At 42.7% G+C, this 20,198-nt stretch overlaps 2 protein-coding genes across 2 annotated transcripts; one reads left to right on the top strand and one right to left on the bottom strand.

Moving 5' to 3' along the window:
- Window positions 1-4,809: 4,809 nt before the first annotated feature.
- LOC103719416 (tubulin beta-2 chain) lies at window positions 4,810-8,494 on the bottom strand. The gene is made up of 3 exons (XM_008808652.6): window positions 7,877-8,494; window positions 5,959-6,228; window positions 4,810-5,865 (listed from the first exon to the last, which is right to left on the bottom strand). The coding sequence occupies exons 1-3, from the start codon at window positions 8,268-8,270 to the stop codon at window positions 5,186-5,188; spliced, it is 1,344 nt and encodes a 447-aa protein (XP_008806874.1). The 5' UTR covers window positions 8,271-8,494; the 3' UTR covers window positions 4,810-5,185.
- Window positions 8,495-12,023: 3,529 nt separating this feature from the next.
- On the top strand, window positions 12,024-18,426 carry LOC103719415 (RNA-binding NOB1-like protein). The gene is made up of 5 exons (XM_008808650.6): window positions 12,024-12,447; window positions 13,084-14,248; window positions 15,069-15,237; window positions 17,702-17,821; window positions 17,977-18,426. The coding sequence occupies exons 1-5, from the start codon at window positions 12,105-12,107 to the stop codon at window positions 18,121-18,123; spliced, it is 1,944 nt and encodes a 647-aa protein (XP_008806872.2). The 5' UTR covers window positions 12,024-12,104; the 3' UTR covers window positions 18,124-18,426.
- Window positions 18,427-20,198: the final 1,772 nt, after the last annotated feature.

Raw genomic sequence — 20,198 nt, 5'->3', positions numbered from 1 at the left:
CTCCACTTCAATCTGCCACCATCCCCAAGTCATTAAGGCACAAGATCTCCGCAGGCATTCGGCACACCCTATCATTAATGCATGAGACCCCCTCAGGCCTCCAATGCACTCAGTCATTAAATGAACACGGCTCAAGATGATCTTCGGATCACTGAACCATCAAAGCGTACGGCTCTTTCTGACCACCGGTTCACTCAGCAATCAATGCACTTGTCATCTACGGACCCCAGGCCCACCACGGCCGGCGGTTCAACCACCCCAACGGGTCCGATCAATCGTGACAGCTCCCTGACAGTGACGGTAACCCATTAATTTGCCCAGACACATCACAGGTAATCCGGTCACCCTCCCTATAAAAGGGGAGCTTCTCCCTCTAAGAGGGGGGAGGCCTCTTCCTCCCAAGGGGATTATTTCGGACTTCCACATACAATCCCTCTCTCTTCTTCAAAGTTAAGCCCCCCTCTGACTTAGGCATCGGAGGGCCGGCGCCGGGGAGTCCGGCCACCGGTTTTCCTTGCAGGACTTGCACACCCCCCGCGGCGGAGGACGCAGCCAGCCGGCGCACCGCCGCCCGCCTCCTACAGCAGCGGAGCTCCTCCTTCCCCGGCTTCACGGCGGCCCCCGGGTCCAATTTCCAGCAACAGTTGGCGCTAGAGGAAGGGCCCGAGTTCGCTACCATGAAGCTAAGAAGCAAAGGGGCTTCCAACGCCTCTCGACGTCCTCCACCAAGCCCAGAATGTTCCGCTCGGAACTCACCACCCCCGGTTGAGCCAGCACCTCAAGTTCAACCGGAACAATTTGATGCCCTGGTGCAGCAAGTGCAGGCGTTGGCTACCGCCGTCCAAAGCTTGCAACCCAGGGGCATTCCAGCAGCACCGCCTCCCCCGGCTCCAGTTCAACTGGAGCCCCCTATAAGCGGGCTTCCTCTTCGAGGTCAGGACTCTCAAGTCCAGGCCTCCCTCTGGAGAGAGCACCCAGTCAGAGATCACGGAGGCTGGCCACAGCCTTCAGAAGCCGAGTCGGTTCCAGGGCAACCTGCACCCGGAGGAACCGCTGTAGCGATCCCCCAGAATGATGAACTCGACAAGAAGGTCGAGGAGCTGGAGCGCCAGATCCAGGCACTCCATGGAAGGAAACCGGGACGTGATGGTGACTTTGAGTTCACCACAAAGTCCCCCTTCTCCCAGCAAATTGATGACGAACCAGTCCCGCCGCGGTTCAAGATGCCCCAGGTGGAGCCTTACAACGGCAGGGCCGACCCCCTTGACCACCTGGAAAGTTATCGGGCCTTAATGGCCCTACAAGAAGCCTCGGAGGCCAAGATGTGCAAAGCCTTTCCAGCAACGCTCCGAGGACCGGCCCGGCTTTGGTTCACCGGGTTGAAGCCGAGTACTGTCTCCTCCTTTGAGCAGCTCGGCAGGCAGTTTGTCAGTAATTTTGCCGCTAGCCAGCCTCAGCGGCGGACGTCGGACTCCCTCCTTGACATCAAACAAGAGGAGGGAGAGTCCTTCAAGGAGTACTTGGATCGGTTTACTGCCGCAATATGGAAAGTCCGGGAGCTGGACCAGTCAATCGCCATGTCGGCACTAAAGACTGGAGCCCGGTCTTACAGGTTCCTCTTCTCTATCGAGAAGAACTTCCCTGCGGACCTCACCGAAATGTTGACCCGAGCTCGCAAGTACGCCAAGGCTGAGGAAGCCATGGCCTCTCGGCGGGAGGAAGCCGAACGACCTGCCAAGATGCAGAAGAAGCACCAGGAGCACTCCCAACCAAGTAGCAGATTCCCCTGGCATGAGAAAGAGCCTCCTTGGCCCAAGAGCCTAGCTCGCCCGGGGTCTCCCCTCCAAAAATTCCAGACGTACACTCCTCTCACATCCACCCGAGCAGAAATCCTCATGGAGATTGAGGGTCGGGGCTACCTCCGACCTCCATTGAGAATGCGTCCGACAGAGTCGCGGAAGCACTCGAAAAGTACTGCCGCTTCCATCGAGATCGCGGCCATGATACGGAGGATTGCTACGAGCTTCGTGATGAGATCGAGGCACTTGTCCGCCGAGGTCGGTTGAGTTATTTTGTCCGTGATCATGCCTACAGGAGAGAGCCCGAGGAACAAAATCCAGTGCCTCATAAGGAGCAGAATGACCACTGACCTCTCACGGGCATCATCAATACCATCAGAGGGCGGGCAACTAGAGGTACCAGAAGCTCCGAGCTCGGAGAAAAGAGCTTCCTCAAAGCATCCGTGCTCTGTGAAAGTCACATCTCCTTTTCTGATGAAGACCAAAAGGGTGTTGAGCCCTCTTTATGACGACGCTGTAGCTATTTCCCTCATCATTGCAAGGTTTTAAAAAAAGGATTTTAGTACATCATGAAAGCTCGGCTGATACCTTATTTTGTATGCCTTCCAAAGGATGAGTGCTCCTCTGGCTAGATTCATAGGAGATTCTACCCCAAGAAAGTACTATGAAGCTAAATCTTTTCATGGTCCAGAAGGCCGCCGAGCTCAGAAGGCTGCCAAGCTCCGAAGCCCGAATGCAGAACACCTCCCCCAGAAAATCGAGCCAAAGAAAGCTAGTGCCAAGCTAAGTCTTAAGGGACTTCGAAGCTCGGAAGCCATTAAAATATCTCCAAAAGGTACAGAACGCCACTTTGGCTTCAAATAATTTCAATATTTTATCTATTTCCAGGTCGGAGAATCCAAAAAACGACCAACGTCGCCCCGAATAGGGCGCACGATCGCCAACGGACGAGGTCCGTCTCCTGTATGCGTCTCCAATGATGCTCTAGCTAAGCTCGGGACGCCGATTCGACGCCATTCGACGCCATTCGACGCCATTCGACGACATTCGACGCCATTCGACGCCATTCGACGACACTTCGACGCCATTCGACGACACTTCGACGCCATTCGACGACATTTCGACGCCATTCGACGACATTCAACGCCATTCGACGCCTTTCCACGCCATTCGACGCCTCCTACGACAAGCCAAAGAAGGCCGCTGAGTCAACCTGGAGCACTTAACTCCAACTGCATGAGAGGTACACCCTACTTGGCACGTACATCTTTATACATATTTGGCTATATTACAGGATGATCGACGACTGGACTACTTCCTTTGTCCAAGCCAAAAAGCAGCTCGAACTCGGAAGTCGGGGGGTAGTGTTGGTGGTAAAATGGACCACCCCACAAATGCAATTATAGCACCCAAATCCGTCAGCAAGATCGAGCTCATCCAAGTGATCGGGCTCTTCGGCTCATCCAAGTGATCGAGCTCTTCCGCTCTCAAGCTCATCAAGTGATCGGGCTCTTCTAAGTGATCGAGCTCATAGGCCGAGCCGAGCACAGCGAGCCGAGCACAGCAGGCTGCCGAGCACAGCAGGCCGAGCACAAAAGGCTGCCGAGCACAGAAGGCCGAGACCAGAGAGCGCCGACCAGAAAGGCAACCCCGCCGAGCCCATGCCTTAGCCAAATATCCAATCTCCGCCTAACCCTCCAAAGGATCTGACAACTAAATATATGACTCCACTTCAATCTGCCACCATCCCCAAGTCATTAAGGCACAAGATCTCCGCAGGCATTCGGCACACCCTATCATTAATGCATGAGACCCCCTCAGGCCTCCAATGCACTCAGTCATTAAATGAACACGGCTCAAGATGATCTCCGGATCACTGAACCATCAAAGCGTACGGCTCTTTCTGACCACCGGTTCACTCAGCAATCAATGCACTTGTCATCTACGGACCCCAAGCCCACCACGGCTGGCGGTTCAACCACCCCAACGGGTCCGATCAATCGTGACAGCTCCCTGACAGTGACGGTAACCCATTAATTTGCCCAGTCACATCACAGGTAATCCGGTCACCCTCCCTATAAAAGGGGAGCTTCTCCCTCTAAGAGGGGGGAGGCCTCTTCCTCCCAAGGGGATTATTTCGGACTTCCACATACAATCCCTCTCTCTTCTTCAAAGTTAAGCCCCCCTCTGACTTAGGCATCGAAGGGCCGGCGCCGGGGAGCCCGGCCCCCGGTTTTCCTTGCAGGACTTGCACACCCCCCGCGGCGGAGGACGCAGCCAGCCGGCGCACCGCCGCCCGCCTCCTACAGCAGCGGAGCTCCTCCTTCTCCGGCTTCACGGCGGCCCCCGGGTCCAATTTCCAGCAACAAAATTAAAAAGGAATCAATTGGAATGGATTGAACTAATGACTGCATCCGAAAAGCCTTACCACCGGAGCGAATCGCAACTACGGAGCCCACAATGGCGCATCTCGTAGCGGGTTCCGACATGTCACGTCCTCACCGACTAGACTGAAGCAGCTAAATCAAAAACCCAAGTAAAGCTAGCTCAGATGCTCCCCAGAAGTAACAGTATATTTGTTTCACCAGTGTAATCAAAAAAAAATATCGAGAAACCAAGTAAGAGGAAGCATGCATGGGTTCGTTTTTATCATGCAACCATGTTTTTTTTTTTTTGAGTGAAGAAAGAAAAAATAAGAGCTAAAAAATGACTGTTCATTGTAGATGCCAAGGACCCAATGGCATTCAAGGATATATATTTACAAGGTATGGATCAAAATTGGAAGGTTATATACGAACAGAGTATCAAAACCAAACCTGCATCATCACCCTCCAGAAGATAATGAATAAAAGGTGAAACAATGGAAATTAGTGACGCTGAGATGGAGAAAAATTCTTACCATCAGTTCATAATTGGAAGACTGAAAAGCAACCACCGCAGAATTGCATCTCCACGGTAAGCATGAAACCAACCAAATGTTGAGGTATGAAGTCCATATCAGAGTAGAATGTAACATAGAACACCTAAATGTTCATTTCAACAAAGACCATTAACATTGTCAAATATGTAGAATGACAGAATCATCCATTAGATGATTACAAAGCAGCACAGACGATGACCTACCATAAAACAGAATAGCATCACGAGAGAACATTGAGGTCCTAACTATCCAGTAAACTCAACTGTTTACATGCCAAAACTGCAATTTGATTTTCAACCAGGAAATTCAGCAAACCTAAAACGGGAGTGCAGCTGGAAATTGCACGAACAAAAGACACAACAGTCTAAAAAGATCAAACATAGCAACAAAACCCAAAGTACATGAAGAGAACAAACATTCAATGAAAAAAGTATCCTATTAAACCATGACACGTACAAGAGAGAGATCAAGCCTCCTCATAATCGCCTTCCTCTTCATCCTCATAGTCAATCTCCTCATCAGCCGTTGCATCCTGGTACTGCTGGTACTCTGAAACCAAATCATTCATGTTGCTCTCTGCCTCGGTGAACTCCATCTCATCCATCCCTTCTCCGGTGTACCAATGCAAGAAAGCCTTCCTCCGGAACATGGCAGTAAACTGCTCGCTAACACGGCGGAACATTTCCTGGATTGAGGTTGAATTTCCGATGAACGTTGATGCCATCTTCAAACCGGTTGGGGGGATGTCACACACTGTGGACTTGACATTGTTCGGTATCCACTCCACAAAATAAGATGAATTCTTGTTCTGGACATTTATCATCTGCTCATCTACCTCCTTGGTGCTCATCTTACCACGGAACATTGCAGATGCAGTGAGGTAGCGTCCGTGGCGAGGATCTGCAGCGCACATCATGTTCTTGGCATCCCACATCTGCTGGGTAAGCTCGGGAACAGTGAGGGCCCTGTACTGCTGGGATCCCCGAGAGGTAAGGGGAGCAAAACCCACCATGAAGAAGTGGAGACGAGGGAAAGGAACTAGGTTTACTGCAAGCTTCCTGAGGTCAGAATTGAGCTGCCCCGGGAAACGGAGGCAGCATGTGACGCCACTCATGGTAGCAGAGATAAGGTGATTGAGATCGCCAACTGACGTTCAGTGAACTCAGTTAGAAACTGAAAGGAAGCTCAAAATAATCGCAATCTCAAGGCATGAAGAAGGGTCGGCTAAAAGATACTTACAACTTGGGGTGGTAAGCTTGAGAGTACGGAAGCAGATGTCATAGAGAGCCTCATTATCCAGGACCATGCACTCATCAGCATTTTCAACCAACTGATGGACAGACAGTGTGGCATTATAAGGCTCAACAACTGTGTCAGAAACTTTTGGAGATGGGAAGACAGAGAATGTGAGCATCATGCGGTCTGGATACTCTTCTCTTATCTTAGATATGAGCAATGTGCCCATGCCTGAACCAGTTCCACCTCCCAATGAATGGCAGACCTGAAACCCTGAAGGAAATCAAATAGAATGAAACATTAGCGAAAAACAAATACAATGTGACATACAAGAAACATAATCACATGAAGGGCTTTTTCCCTAAAAAGAAAAGAGAACAGCAGAAGAATGTTACATTAGCAGTTTTTCAACAGATCAGTAACAACATTGTCAGAATGGAGGTCAGTTAGCATAGTTTAACACATAACAAGGATTAGATGAAAGGGGGGAGATGTGCTATACCTCCACATGACAAAAGCAAAGGAGCATAACAAAATATTCACTAGTACAAATACAGCTTTGGTGAAGATGGTCAAAATATAACATAGCATAAGTAACTTCCAATACCATTGCCACACACAAGGAACTACTAATTCAGGAACTTGTAGATAAAGAATATCTTAGGAAGGGATTGATTTGTGAGCTTTACTGTCTAAAAACATGAGAACAGTTCTGAGAATAGCTCCTGTTACAAAGTCAACGCACATTGCATATGATGGAAGCATCAAAATTATTAGATTATAAGATTTTTCCTTTCATACAACCACAAAACCAATTGACTGATATGCAAATGTTTTCCCTTCGCTTACAACAAAAAAGCAAAAGAAAAAAAAAAAGCACGCAGGTGCTTAAAATATAAAAACAAACAAGACAGCCACCAAAGATCTTCAATATTAGTATACTTCATGCTAAAAGTCATTGAATTTGATAACAGACACTCAGAGACAATCAAGACCTGAAATATATAAAATTTCTGGATATTAAATAGGAAAATAGAACAGCCATTTGTGCAACAAGAAAGAAAAAATAAGCTAGATATTTTCAGGATAAGAGATTCTGCAGTCAAAAAAAGAATGACTTTGCAACTTCCAAAACATTTTCATTATGGTCGCATGACTTATCATAAAACATAGTCAAACTGACGCTAATTAAACCAAAGCTAGCCTCAGAAGTGGATTAAGAGTTGCCAATTGAGGTAAATTCATGACAGTGATCGGATTTACAACACCAGAAGAAACACAATTTACTTAAAGAAAATGAGAGAAACAAAAATATAACACTTTGAGGTTTTCTAAACACATGAATAAAAGAACAACACACATAAATTAGGAAACTGGGAGACACCACACAATCATATCACATACACACACAACGGCACATAAGATTGGTCTGAAATTTCTTTGTAGATCGAAACTCTAAAGTATTCGATATCAATAATCAGATACAAAACTTGGGACTTGAAATAAGAATGATATACGAAGAAAATCCACAAAATCTAAAACCTAGCAGCATTAGTAAAGTAACTCGACACTAAATACAATTATATCCAAAAGCACCCTTAAATGTTTGACGGCTCCATAGGAATTTGAACAGAAACAAGGAATTTAAAGAACAACACCAACAAGAAAATCTTCAAGATTTAGAGAATATTCATGGGAGAAAAACAGATCGAGCAAGGAACATTATAATCTGGCAGAAAGATGACAGTAAGATAAACGGAACATTAGATCTACAAGTAACCAGAGACCAAATAATCAACTTCAGGCAAACAAATAAACTAAAACCTAACCAGGAAAATAATAAAGAACAGCAGCTCAAAAATATACCAGAAAATAGAAAAGATCCACGATATATCGATCAAAAACATCCAAGAAACCTCACCCTGCAAGCAATCACAGTTCTCAGCCTCCTTCCGGACCACATCAAGGACGGCATCGATGAGCTCGGCGCCCTCGGTGTAGTGGCCCTTGGCCCAGTTGTTCCCGGCCCCGGACTGGCCGAAGACGAAGTTGTCCGGCCGGAAGATCTGCCCGTAGGGGCCCGATCGGACGCTGTCCATGGTCCCGGGCTCCAAATCCATCAGCACCGCCCGGGGCACGAACCGGCCGCAACTCGCCTCGTTGTAGTACACATTGACTCGCTCGAGCTGGAGATCGGAGTCCCCTTGGTATCGGCCAGTGGCGTCGATCCCGTGCTCCGCGCACACCACCTCCCAGAACTTGGCCCCGATCTGGTTACCGCACTGCCCGCCCTGGATGTGGAGGATTTCCCTCATCCTGAAGCAGATCGGAGGACGAACGGAAGGCCGAGATGGAGAGATCTGCTGATCTAAGAGAGGAGGTCGGCAATGGCGGCGAGAGGAGAGGCGGAGATCTGGGACTGGGAGAAGTAGGTGGGGGAGTGAAGAAGAGGGCCTTATATATAAGGGGGAGAGTGACGGTTCTTGACGGACGTTTGGGGTAAAGCGGCTTCTTGGCGGCGGTGGGGTAACGGGTGTTTGATGTAGGTGGGAATTCGAATTTTGAAAAGATATTCGGTGGTTACGGAGATTCCGAGAAACCCTAGCTCTTTTGTTTTAACAATTTTGATTTATTAATACTTGAGTTGGGCCGGGCTGAATTGGGCTATGTTTCTTTTATCCATGTCCATAACTCCATTGGATTCCATACTATGTACAAAAATCATATTTATTAATAAGAAAAAAAAGGGAAAATGAATGTAACACTAGTTGAGGAGCATTTATGCATGTAATATTTAAAGAGTAGTAAAGGATGCATCTAGGTGTTAGGACCCCTATCATCGAGATTAGTGTTCGGCATCATGTGCATCAGATACATGGCTGGTCCATGGAGTGAGAAATTGACCTCACCAACCTAGAAGAAGGTTGGTCGCCATCTTATCCAGCTCCCTTTTTTTATTCATTTATATGAACTAATAGACATGCTTCCTTGCATGCTTGTTGTATTATTGGTTTTTTAATGTAGGGAGGAGTTGAAAAACAAAGCGATTCGGATAAGCTTATCCTCTTCTATATTCACTTCTTATGAACTTTTGAGTTAGGCTTTGTTATTAGTGAATCTTTGCTAAAAAAATTTATTTTGCATGTCAGCTTAGTCATGAAAAGCATATTTACCTTCATGGACATTGACGAAGTGAGGACTGATTCATCACCATGCAAACATGTTAAACTACAATTGCTTGCCTGATTTTAATCCTTTTTTGTAGAAAATTTTCAGAGGCATGCTGACCTTGGTGATTGAAAAATTGTGCTTATGCGGTCCAATTTTGTTTTGTGATTTAAGCTAATTTTTAAGTGAAAATATTTTTGATTTTACGGGTTTTTTTTTTTTGAGAGAGAAGGGGTACCAAGGCAGGGCCCATTATAATTTCATTAAGATCATAAAATTCGAGATACAAAGGCTAAAAATCAGAAGAACATCTCAAGATAACAAGGATTAAAATAACAAAATGTCTTTTAGATACTTATCCTTGACACCGCATTGAAGCCCAATCCATCCTGGATAGCAGAAATTTCTAAAGCTAGTGAGAGAGAACATTTTGCTTCAAACTTAGAAATCCCTGCATTTCTTTTCTAGATACCACTGAAGGAAGGAAGGAAGGAAGAGAACGAGCACTTCCTCTTCACCTAAGTTTGTTTAAGATTTTCTAATCCATGATTTAATTCATTCCAAGTTGTAAGCATGAGCATTTCTATGGTAATATTACTTGGAAGAGTTTTTTTTTTTTGGTATAGCAACAGTTCACACGCAACGGATGAGAGTGCAGCCAATAAAATCAGAAAAGAGAATATAATGCAGAGGATAAGGCACTGACATATGGTCTACTCATATGAATCCTCCAGAATGGTGACCCATAAATGAGGCCACCCAGTCAGTCGCGCTATTCGTCCTCTTATAGATATATATAGCTCGAGAGAGTCTATGCACGTCTAAGAGCCTGGAAATATCATGGAGCAGCAGTCTAGAGCCAGCGGTCGAGTCCCTAATCCCAAATCTACTTAATCATCTTGGTCAAGTCTTTCTCAAGAAGGATGTAGTTCATTTATAGCACCCGCCTCATATAGATGATGCCTTCCCATGCAACTCTGAACTCTGCAACGATTATAAATATATCAAAGATCCGTTGGCCTCTAGTCACTAACGGTTTGGCACCGTGGTCCCTTAAACCGACGCCGGCCTCCAGCTTTTTGTTTATCCTGTTCGTGTGTCTCCTTCGATCAGCTTCGACCACCTTTGGTTTCTTTACTCTCTCACGCATCACTATTGCTCAAGCTTTCTCGTCGCTAATTATTAGGGTCACGTAAGTCGGCGTTTCAAAATCCGTGCTCCCTCCAGTGACAAAAAAGAGAGAGAGAGAGATCCTATCATGCATGACAATGATGGCCTCATCCTTTTGCCGTGCCCTTTACTCGCGAGCACATGGACATGGTCCATGATGGTTGCGTGGGAGTAAGAAAAGATCGAGGAAATAAGTATCGATCGGCTCCCATCTGTGACCGACCCCACGGCACTCACCAAATCGAGTTCTCGGGCTCGTCCGAGCTAAAACACTGGCCTCCTTTTATCATGGACTCTGGTTACCAAGACTTCAGAGCTTGGAGAACACAAAGCATTAAAACACTATAAGCTAATGATGTTGATACGGTAAGCAGGTAGTTGATTTCATGCATGGAGTGTGGATAATGATTTGGATGGGTATGCTTGCCTTCTTGTGTTATTATTATTGTTTTTTGTTATTGGTGAAAGCTCAAGACAGTCAGATAGTAGCAGTTAATAGAATGTTACAAAATAAGAAGATCAGTACGCAATTCTAAACATATAGATAGCTACAACATTACTAGAGGAATGGAAAGATATAAGACTCGACACCTGCAGAGTCTTATTCATAGCAACATCCGGCGAGCATCAGCCAACAATATACGAGCCAAGTCTGGGTTCAACTTGTTAGTTTGATGCAATGGGAACAAGCCTTCATGTATATGGGTCGGATCAGAAAATCTCATATTTGAAATTTAAACTTTTTTTATTTAATAAACAAGTAACCCAACCTACTTGCTCGACCTATTTAATAAATCAGTTAGATTAAACAGCAAACTATATAACTTGTTCTATCTGTTTTCCCTACCTAGACAAGCTATTGCTTCACCATATATCCAATCTTGATCTTGTATCTCCAACATATACCTAATTATATTTGATCTTTATTTAAGAATATGATTTATGTATTCTTTCTTTTTTTAACATCAAGGAAAGAAATACAATAATACTTACAAACCAGAGAAAGAAAAAAAAAATCATGGGGGCTAATCCAGGGTGGAAGTCGAAACTAGATTGGCTTTCCATCATCTACCTTCCCAAACCGAACATTTGAAGTTAAAGATAGAACTTGGGAGAAATGAAAAACTCTTCAGGAGCTGAGTTCTAACTTAGGTATACAATTATAAGCATGTCCACATTAAGGGCATGGGTTTAAGCACGAGCTTAGATAGGCAGATAAGATAAATGGATCATCATCTAGGAAATCGATGCGGACTTGTTTGATAAACATATCAAGATAGATCAACTTATTTACGATCCGAACTTATTTAGCCCAAATTCAAACCCATTATAATAGGTCGGATATAAATTAGGTTGATGGATGGGATCATTATTTTCCGGCCTCATAAACGGAAATTACTATTGAAAAAATTTACCCTTTTGTTTACAAACACTTAAACCAAGGTTGGCAGGTTAGTCGCAAGAAAAATAAAAATTTGAACTGACAATTCTATACACTAAAAAATAACTGCCAATCGGTTGTGAGAGCTCCGCCAAGGATCATAGATCAGCACTGACAATTTTATTCCAGATCCGTTAAATTAGCCTAACCCAATCTAAACCAGATCCATATGCGGCCTGGATCGGGTTCAAGCAAAGATAATTACCTGGTAAGCTGGGTCGGGTTTGGATCCGGATCCGAAACCTGACCCGTTTATTCCCTTTCCGCAATTTCCACTGAAATACGATTTACCGTCAAGTCTGGAGGGCAAAAACCCTAGAACCCCGCCTCCCACTCTGACGACGAAACCCTCATCCTTCTACTGATCTCCATGGAAGAAGCAGCGGCGTCGCCTCCTCCAGCGACGGCCCCGGTCCAACAATCGCCGGCCACTCCTTGGAGCGTGGTTTTGCAGAAGAAACCGGCCGCCGAGCCCCGGGAGGCGATATCGAGCCGAGTGTTTGGGAGCTTCAACTCGAGCAAGGGGATTTCGGTGGCAGTGGTGGATGCCAACGCCATAATCCATGGAGACAGGCTCGTCAGCAGCGCCGACAAGTTTGTGTCGGTGAGGGAGGTCTTGGATGAGGTGCGGGATCCATCGTCGCGCCATAGGTTATCCTTCTTGCCTTTTCCTATCGAGACGATGGAGCCCTCGCCCGAATTCATCAAGAAAGGTGAGATCTGTAGTTCTCTTTGGAACAATTCCTATTGTATCTCTGTCGTAAGCGAAGTTAAAATGTGAGAATTTAGTTTATATTAGCAGGGTTTCATTCAAATGATGATCTACGGATTTTCAAGCCCTTTGTTAGGTTTTCTTCATGAAATTAATAGCGAGGTACTATTTGTGAATTATAGTAGCATGAAATCCTTCTTCCGCTAAAGTATCTTTGAATTTGATTAATGTCTCTGTTGTTGATGGCAAGATAGTGCTAGTTTGAATCTTGTTTTTCTTTTGTAAATATGGTGGATGCTAAACCATCTATTCGTGCTTAGTTTGTGATGTGTTTTGTGGATTTGCTTAGGTGAAACGAAAATTTACTTTCTTTGTATCTTTGTGATGATATTTTGTAGTGATCTATCAAGTTTATGAATCATGAGTCTATCCTGCTCGACTAAATATTACGAATTTGATGGTTAAATTGTTGAATTGGTTTACTTGTATGATTATTTATTTCCTTATGATACGAGATAAGCTGATATGAGTTCTAGGTTTTATCATGCCTAACTGCATCAATCTTAGTTCTCAAGAATTTGCTTCAATTATAACTATTATATGGATTTAACAAACTTACAGCTTCTTGCTACTGCAGTTGTCAAATTTGCTAGGGAAACTGGAGACTTGCAGACCCTTTCGGATGTCGATATTAAACTTATTGCTCTGACATATATGTTAGAAGCTCAGATCCATGGGACCAGTCATCTAAGAGAGAGTCTTCCTCCGCTCCACGTAGTAAATGTGAAACATCTTCCTGAGGCTGAAATGCCTGGTTGGGGTTCCAATGTGCCTAACCTGGCAGAATGGGAAGCTCTTGAGCAAATAGCAGAGGGTGTCTCTAATCATGCATCTCGTATACTTCCATTGAAGGATTTGGACGATAATGTTATCCCAATGTGTGGATCTGGTACTAAGGCTGAGGCACAAGATGATGCACATCAGTCTTTTGGTAGACGTAGAAGGTTTGTTTTCCCAAAGAAAGAAATTAAACTTGAAGGTAAAAAGATGGTTGCAGATGGAATTGATGCTTCTCTTGGAGAAGATACTGAAAATGCTGATGATTGGAGGCCTGCTGTTAGCCGAAGCACGCACAGAAGATATTTAAGAAGGAAAGCAAGGCGTGAATTGGCTAAGGCAGCAGAGGAAAATGGTCATTCATCTGGTGAGGCAAGCCTGGGTGCTGCAACAACTGGAGGTGATGAGGTATGCTCTGATGGTGAGGCAGAATGTACCGATTTTATTGATCATAAAAGTTCTGAGGAAACACATATTGAAAATGAACTTTCTGAAAATGATGAATTAAAGTTGGGGAAATCTGAAGAATCTGATTTTTCCACTGTACAAGAGCATATGATGTTGGAATTTAATGCTTACAAGCCTTCACAAGAAGAAAAAGAAGATGACATCCCTAGTGCTGATATAGAATCTGATCACCCTGCAGTTAGCAAATGCAGTTCTGGTGATGTGGCTGCTGCCGCAGAAGGAGATAAAATTGGTGATGTGACTACTGCCGCAGAAGGAGACAAAATTGATATGTGCACAAAAGAATTGGATAATTTAGAAATAACAAGTGTGACTGATGGAAGTGTTGATACATCTTATATAGATGATGGCAGCAGCGAGCAGAGTTGGATGCTCAGGCCCTTATCGGACTCAACTGTGGCCTGTGTTACTGGTGATTATGCCATGCAAAATGTTATTCTGCAAATTGGTCTCCGGCTATTAGCACCAGGAGGGATGCATATCCGTCAGTTGCATAGGTATGACAATCTACTATTCATTTGACCTGGTGAACTTTTTATTTAGGTATCTTGTCCATCGGATTTCATAAATTATTCTTTAGGTAATAAGCAAGTACCTTTTCTTTAATTGCTGATGTTCAATCAATGTTAATGACGCTGTGATATAGCTCTATGCTGCTAGGCCAAATGTATGTGTACATGTGTGTTTGGGCATGTGTGAGCAGGTAGGTAGTGCGTTATTGGTTGGGTTACATGATGCAGGAAGTTCGATAGGTTTATGAAATAATGGCTAAATCACTTGTAATCTATTTTCAAATTTTACTGCCAACGAAACAGTTTTGAATATGCACGACATGCAACTTTCCAGTTATAACTTATAGGACATTGGTAAGCTCAGAAAGTATCCTTACTAATGAAATTTTGGTCGACATGCTTTAACATATGTGGATTGTGAGCAATGGTGTGTATTTATCCATTTGGAAGGCCTGTCATGCTTTTTGGCACTGAGATGTCAATATATAGTTGTGCCTTTGCCGCATTTTAGCTGTTTCCAGATAACAGATAATACAAACCTACATATAAACATACATGACATCTCTGCTCATATACAAGTACATTTATGTGTTTGCATTTGCACATAGATATGTATGTAAGTATGTACATACACACATACATAATTATATCCGTGGGCATGCACTGGTGCCTTTTAATAACACTAAAAGTACATCACAAAAAACCCATGCTCATGGATAAATTATATTCTTTTCAGTTAAGATCATTGATATTTTTTGCATGGCAAATTTAGAATTTCTTTCTCTAAGAGGCCAATTTTTTATAGGTGGGTTTTAAAATGTCATGCTTGCAATAAGGTGACTCAAGAAATTGGGAGGATATTTTGTCCAAAATGTGGCAATGGTGGCACCTTACGTAAAGTGTCAGTGACAGTTGGTGAAAATGGGATCCTTATGGCTGCACGTCGGCCACGTATCATCCTTCGGGGTACAAAGGCAAGTACCATCTTTTCTCGTCCAATGATCCTACAGATTTGTTTTTGCAATTGCTATCATGACTTCCCGAATAATTATCCTAAAAGTATTCTAGCCTGTAATTGAATTTTTTAATTACTAGAAGATGTTCTTGAATGTGCTTTTGGTCTGCAACTAAGGTTTTGTTTTTTTAATTGACAAGTATGCTGAATTATTTATATTATCTCAATCACTGCTGCTTTTGGTTGATCTGGAGCTTCTGATCAGCTTGATTGAAAGTACTTGAAATACCATGCATGCCACAATATGTGATTCACTTGATATAGAAATTTCACGAGCAGACTTGAAGCTATAGTGTTAGCTAAGCTAAAGTTGGTGCTGGTAGCATTTAGTTTAGGGGGCCTGGAAGCATCTTGCAGCAAGTGCAATAGCATGAAACATACCCATTCTTGGTGTAGAACCTGAAGTGAAGGGTTCTGATTTCTCCATAGAGCAGCACTTTGAAATGTGGTACATCTTTTCTCTTGATAAGTTGCTGTAACCTTCTTCCTTTCATTCACCATTGACTCATTATCATAGACATGACTCTAGAATTAAAATAACAAACTTAAGTCATCCTTTTCCCTGTTTGCACCTAACCTTTTTTTTTTGGGGGGGGGGGGGGCTTAAAATTTTTTGGCTTTTTTAATGTTGCTTAGGACTATAAGGGGCATGGGGAGCTTTTCTGGTATAATTCCATCGCCATTCAGAAGACTTAGAGTTGCATTATTAGGGTCTAACTTCAAGTACTGTATTGAATTAGAGCACCTACAGATGGTAAGAATGTAGTGTATTCTCGTCTTAGTTCAATCATGTTAGTGACAAAAAAGTGATCTTGAGGCTGAATTTCTTGACAGATGCCATTGATGGTTCCTCTATTATCAATGACTAATTTGTAGTGTCTGTTATAATACAGTAGCCTTAATTTTGTCTTTTGCAATTTCAACCTTCGAGTTTGAAAAGTGTATCCCCACACTACTAATCACTTCATAACTTTATTTAGTTTGAAATTCAGTGATTTTATGATCCATTTTTGGCTTCACTGAGGCCTTTGGTTGATTAGATGGTGAAAGAAAAGTTTGTTGCATGAGAATCTTTTTCCCCCTATTGTTTGGTCGCAGCCCCCCCTCAAAAAAAGGGAGAGAAACTAAAAGAAAATAATGAGCTAAAATTTTCTCTAAACAAGCCTATAACTTATTCTCTTAATTATAGTGATTGGAGATAAAATAACAAACAGACAATGGTTCAGAATTGTTTAATCCACTCGAACCATTTTCTATGCAATGTTCTCTATTATTTTCTAGATTCAACCAAACATGAAGTTCTTAATTTTCATTTCTTCTGATTTGCTTTTTTTTTTCGAGCAACCATACGAAGCCTGAATATTTTAAATGTTCTCAATGGCATGTGAGTAGGAAATAAGATTTAGAGTATGTTTAGTCTTGAACTCTAGTAGGCATAATTTAGCCGTGTTGAAGATGATCAAACAATTATAAACAGCCGTGTCAATGATCCGTTTAATCACATTTTAAAAATGTTGTTATATCATCAACTTTTCAAGGAGTAGGTATTCTTTGCTTTGTAGGCCATTAAGATGTCCGCCTTGATTGTAGGAATTTTTCTAGGCATTGAATATACCTTTTTTTTGGGCAATGAGGGAGATAATAACATTTGCTATCATGTAAACTTTTTTTGTCCTTTTGGATGGAACATTATGTAAACTTACTAATCAGTCAAACGTGGTTTCAAAATTCTTATATTATTGAGACCTCAATTCAATTTCCAATGTGATTTAGAATCACAAGTTCACAACTGGTTAACAAGATTAAAAAAGCTTTGAAGTATAATATTTTATCATTGGCCGGAGGTATTGTGCTCTGAAATGCCACCAAGGTTGAGCAGGCTACTTGTTAATCTTATATCTAATAAGCTGTCACAGAGCTGTTTCTGGCCTGTGGAAGGTGAAGTGGTTGACACGATTTGAATTAGGGAAATAAATCATGGAAGAGTTCAAAATTTATGAGTACTGGAATTTTGTCCTCTGGATTTATCACTTATTCTTTTGAACGGAATCAGTCCTGAAACTTCTGATGTGGGTTTAAGGTATATGGAATCTGCAATACATACCACCATGAAATCAATGGTTGTGAGGTTTCTTCTTCCAGAACGTCTCTGATGAAAGGCATTTTTTTGATGAAGATTAATTCTATATATTGGAGCTTTCCGTGCATCATTCAGGATGTTACATTATGCGTTTAATTTATGGTCACCTAGCCTGTTATTGTATCAAGCATGCTTGTAGCCTTTTCAAACTTCTGAAATGCTAGACCAGGTTTTGTTTCAATTTTAAAATGGCTTTATGAATAAAATAGTTTGTTGCGATTCTTTTTCATTGTAAATTATAACACAGTCGTCAGTGTGGTGCATAATAATTTTCATTGTGCAGTTTTCAATTCCCTCACCTCAAGGTGGTAGAGAAGCCATAACTAAAAACCCCATCTTACGGGAAGATCAGCTACCACTCAAACTTCTGTACCCTAAATCAAAGAAGAAACCAGCCAAGCAGGTTCGGTCATCTTTCACCATCTTTTTGTCCTCTGCTATTGTAAATTCTGCAAACTGCTGCAGTAGAGTCATCTTTCACCATTTTTTTTTTTAAAATTCATTTATTTGTATATTTAATTAGTTATGCTCTACTCAGTTGGTTCTATATCTTTTCAGGACCAAGAATTCTTGAGTGTGGATGACATATTTTCTCACGCAGGCGGCAAGAGAGCTCCACTGAAGCCTCCGGTGAGGAAAGCACTTGCTGTCTTCAGTGGAAAACGAAATCCTAACGATAATCATTTTTCTCGTCATAAACATTAAGAACTACCTCTTAAATCCTAGTAGCTGGATGTTTTTATCCTCGGAGAGTTTTGGCGAAAGTAGAATGCTTTTGATACTGTGACACCATTATTTCCACTTACCTGCTAATATGTTTGATTCAGACGGCATATTAATCAAAGCTTGAGAAGCTTATCGGAGTGTCATGATTCATGTAATTTTATGTGGAACATCATTGCTTTCTAGATGGATGGTCCATCCTTGCCGGCTTGAGCTGGAGTGTAAGCTAGCATCTTGTGTCTGGTCATCCAAGTTTGCCTTTATAAAGCCATTTGAACTTCTGTTTGTTTTCCTGTTTGGGACTGAGTTCGGGCTAGAGGAGCCTATCTCTATTGCTTGGTTGGCTCAAATAAGAGCTAAGTTCGTGTTGTAGAAATCACCACTTATCCTAAAATCCTAAGCTGATAGGATGAGGTAGATTTATTTATATATTTTATATTTTCTTATACTTTTCCTCACAAGTGGGCCGGATTTTTCTTTAATGAGCGAGCCCAATATGTGAAATTTTTAATAATGGGATTAAAGAATGCGAAGACAGAGTTCGAACTTAGGATCTCTACTTTGATATTATGTTGAAATCACTACTTTTTCTAAAAGCTTAAGCTGATAGGATGAGATAGATTTATTTATATATTTTATATTTTTTTACACGTGTGTTGCGGCCGAAATGGCCCGAAGTGGCTTCGGCTCAGGTAGGCTGAAGTTGCTTCGGTGAAATGGTTTCAGTCTCAATCCGCTTACGGTAAACCAGACAGGAAGAAGTACGAAGTCTTTTGCAGTTGTGGGGAGGACTAGGTTGCACTTTTATATGGTCTCCTTCAAGTCACGAGGCCAAGTTGACGAGGTTGTTTCGCCTTGTTTCCAGTAATTAAGCCTGCCTGAAGTCGAGGCTTGAACTCTCTCCTTGTACGATGCTCTCTTGTAATGGAGTGATGCCATATCGGGCTGGGCCGTAGTGGTCGTAACAAGTTTGGTTTAGTTGCTAAGCTTTACATCCACTACTTTCACCACTGCTTGTTTTCTTCTAATCACATCCAGTTGATGATTTAATGGAAACAAACAAAGTGATCAAAACAGTATTTCTGCTCCTTAAATCAACTTCAAATAAAACACGATCTTGCTTAAATCAACTTCCAAGCAGATAAGTATGGACTCGCCCATCCCGACAGCTCTGAGTTCTTCCAAACATTCAGTTTGAAGGGCAGCTGGACACTCAGGCCGTGTGGAAAATTACAATGGCAGCTATAAGGAATTACTCATGGGTATTATTTCATACCTTGTTCTCTCTTGGGCGTGGGGAGTGATAATGGAAAGTAAAATTATGCAGGTCCATGCTCTCTTCTCGTTGTTCTTATGCTCTTCAGAGCCAATGGTGAAGAAGATGATTCCTGTGCATACTTTCCAGAAAAGGAATATGCATTGGAGCTGTCCAATAACTGGGGCATGCATGCATCTCTACTCTCTAGATTCACCAATGGCTTCTGTAACCAAGAGAAGGTTCAACAGGTGAAAACAAGGTGTTTTTATGTGTATGATATGAATTTACAGTGTGCCGAGCTAATAGTTACAGCAACAAGAGTAGCAATGCCCATGACAAAGAGTCTCCTTGAGAAGGGAAACAGCTGCCGAGTTAAATTTTCGATGAATGTTGTTTGTATCAATGATCTTTTGGAGGATCAGGCTTGACACACAGACTTGCCTCACAGTGTATAACAACACGACACATTTCAATTTAGGATAAATTAGCTTGCCTCTCTCTTCAGTTTTGAAGATCTGTGTGAGCGTGTGTTTAGTCCCACATCGGTTATTTGCTGGATAGATGTTGGGTACTTATACAGAATCAAGAAGTCTAAATAATATCTTCTGGTTAGTGTCATAGGTTGTACAAATAGTATCAGAGCGGACCTGGCCCATAATCTATGTGAATTAGGAGATACTGCAGTACATATTTATTGGGGCTGACCACGGGCTGATTGTGGTGCTTGTGATTAGATTTGAATGGATTTGAACCCTCAGCCTCGTCAGAGCTTAAACGGAAAAAGTATGTGATGATCCGT

Source organism: Phoenix dactylifera, chromosome 16 (genome assembly GCF_051530095.1).
Source record: "Phoenix dactylifera cultivar Ajwa chromosome 16, Ajwa_hap1_PhDact_Kaust_v1.1, whole genome shotgun sequence".
Classification (NCBI taxonomy): Eukaryota; Viridiplantae; Streptophyta; class Magnoliopsida; order Arecales; family Arecaceae; genus Phoenix; species Phoenix dactylifera.
Note: the sequence above shows the minus strand (reverse complement) of the source record. Positions and strands in the feature narration are given on the sequence as shown.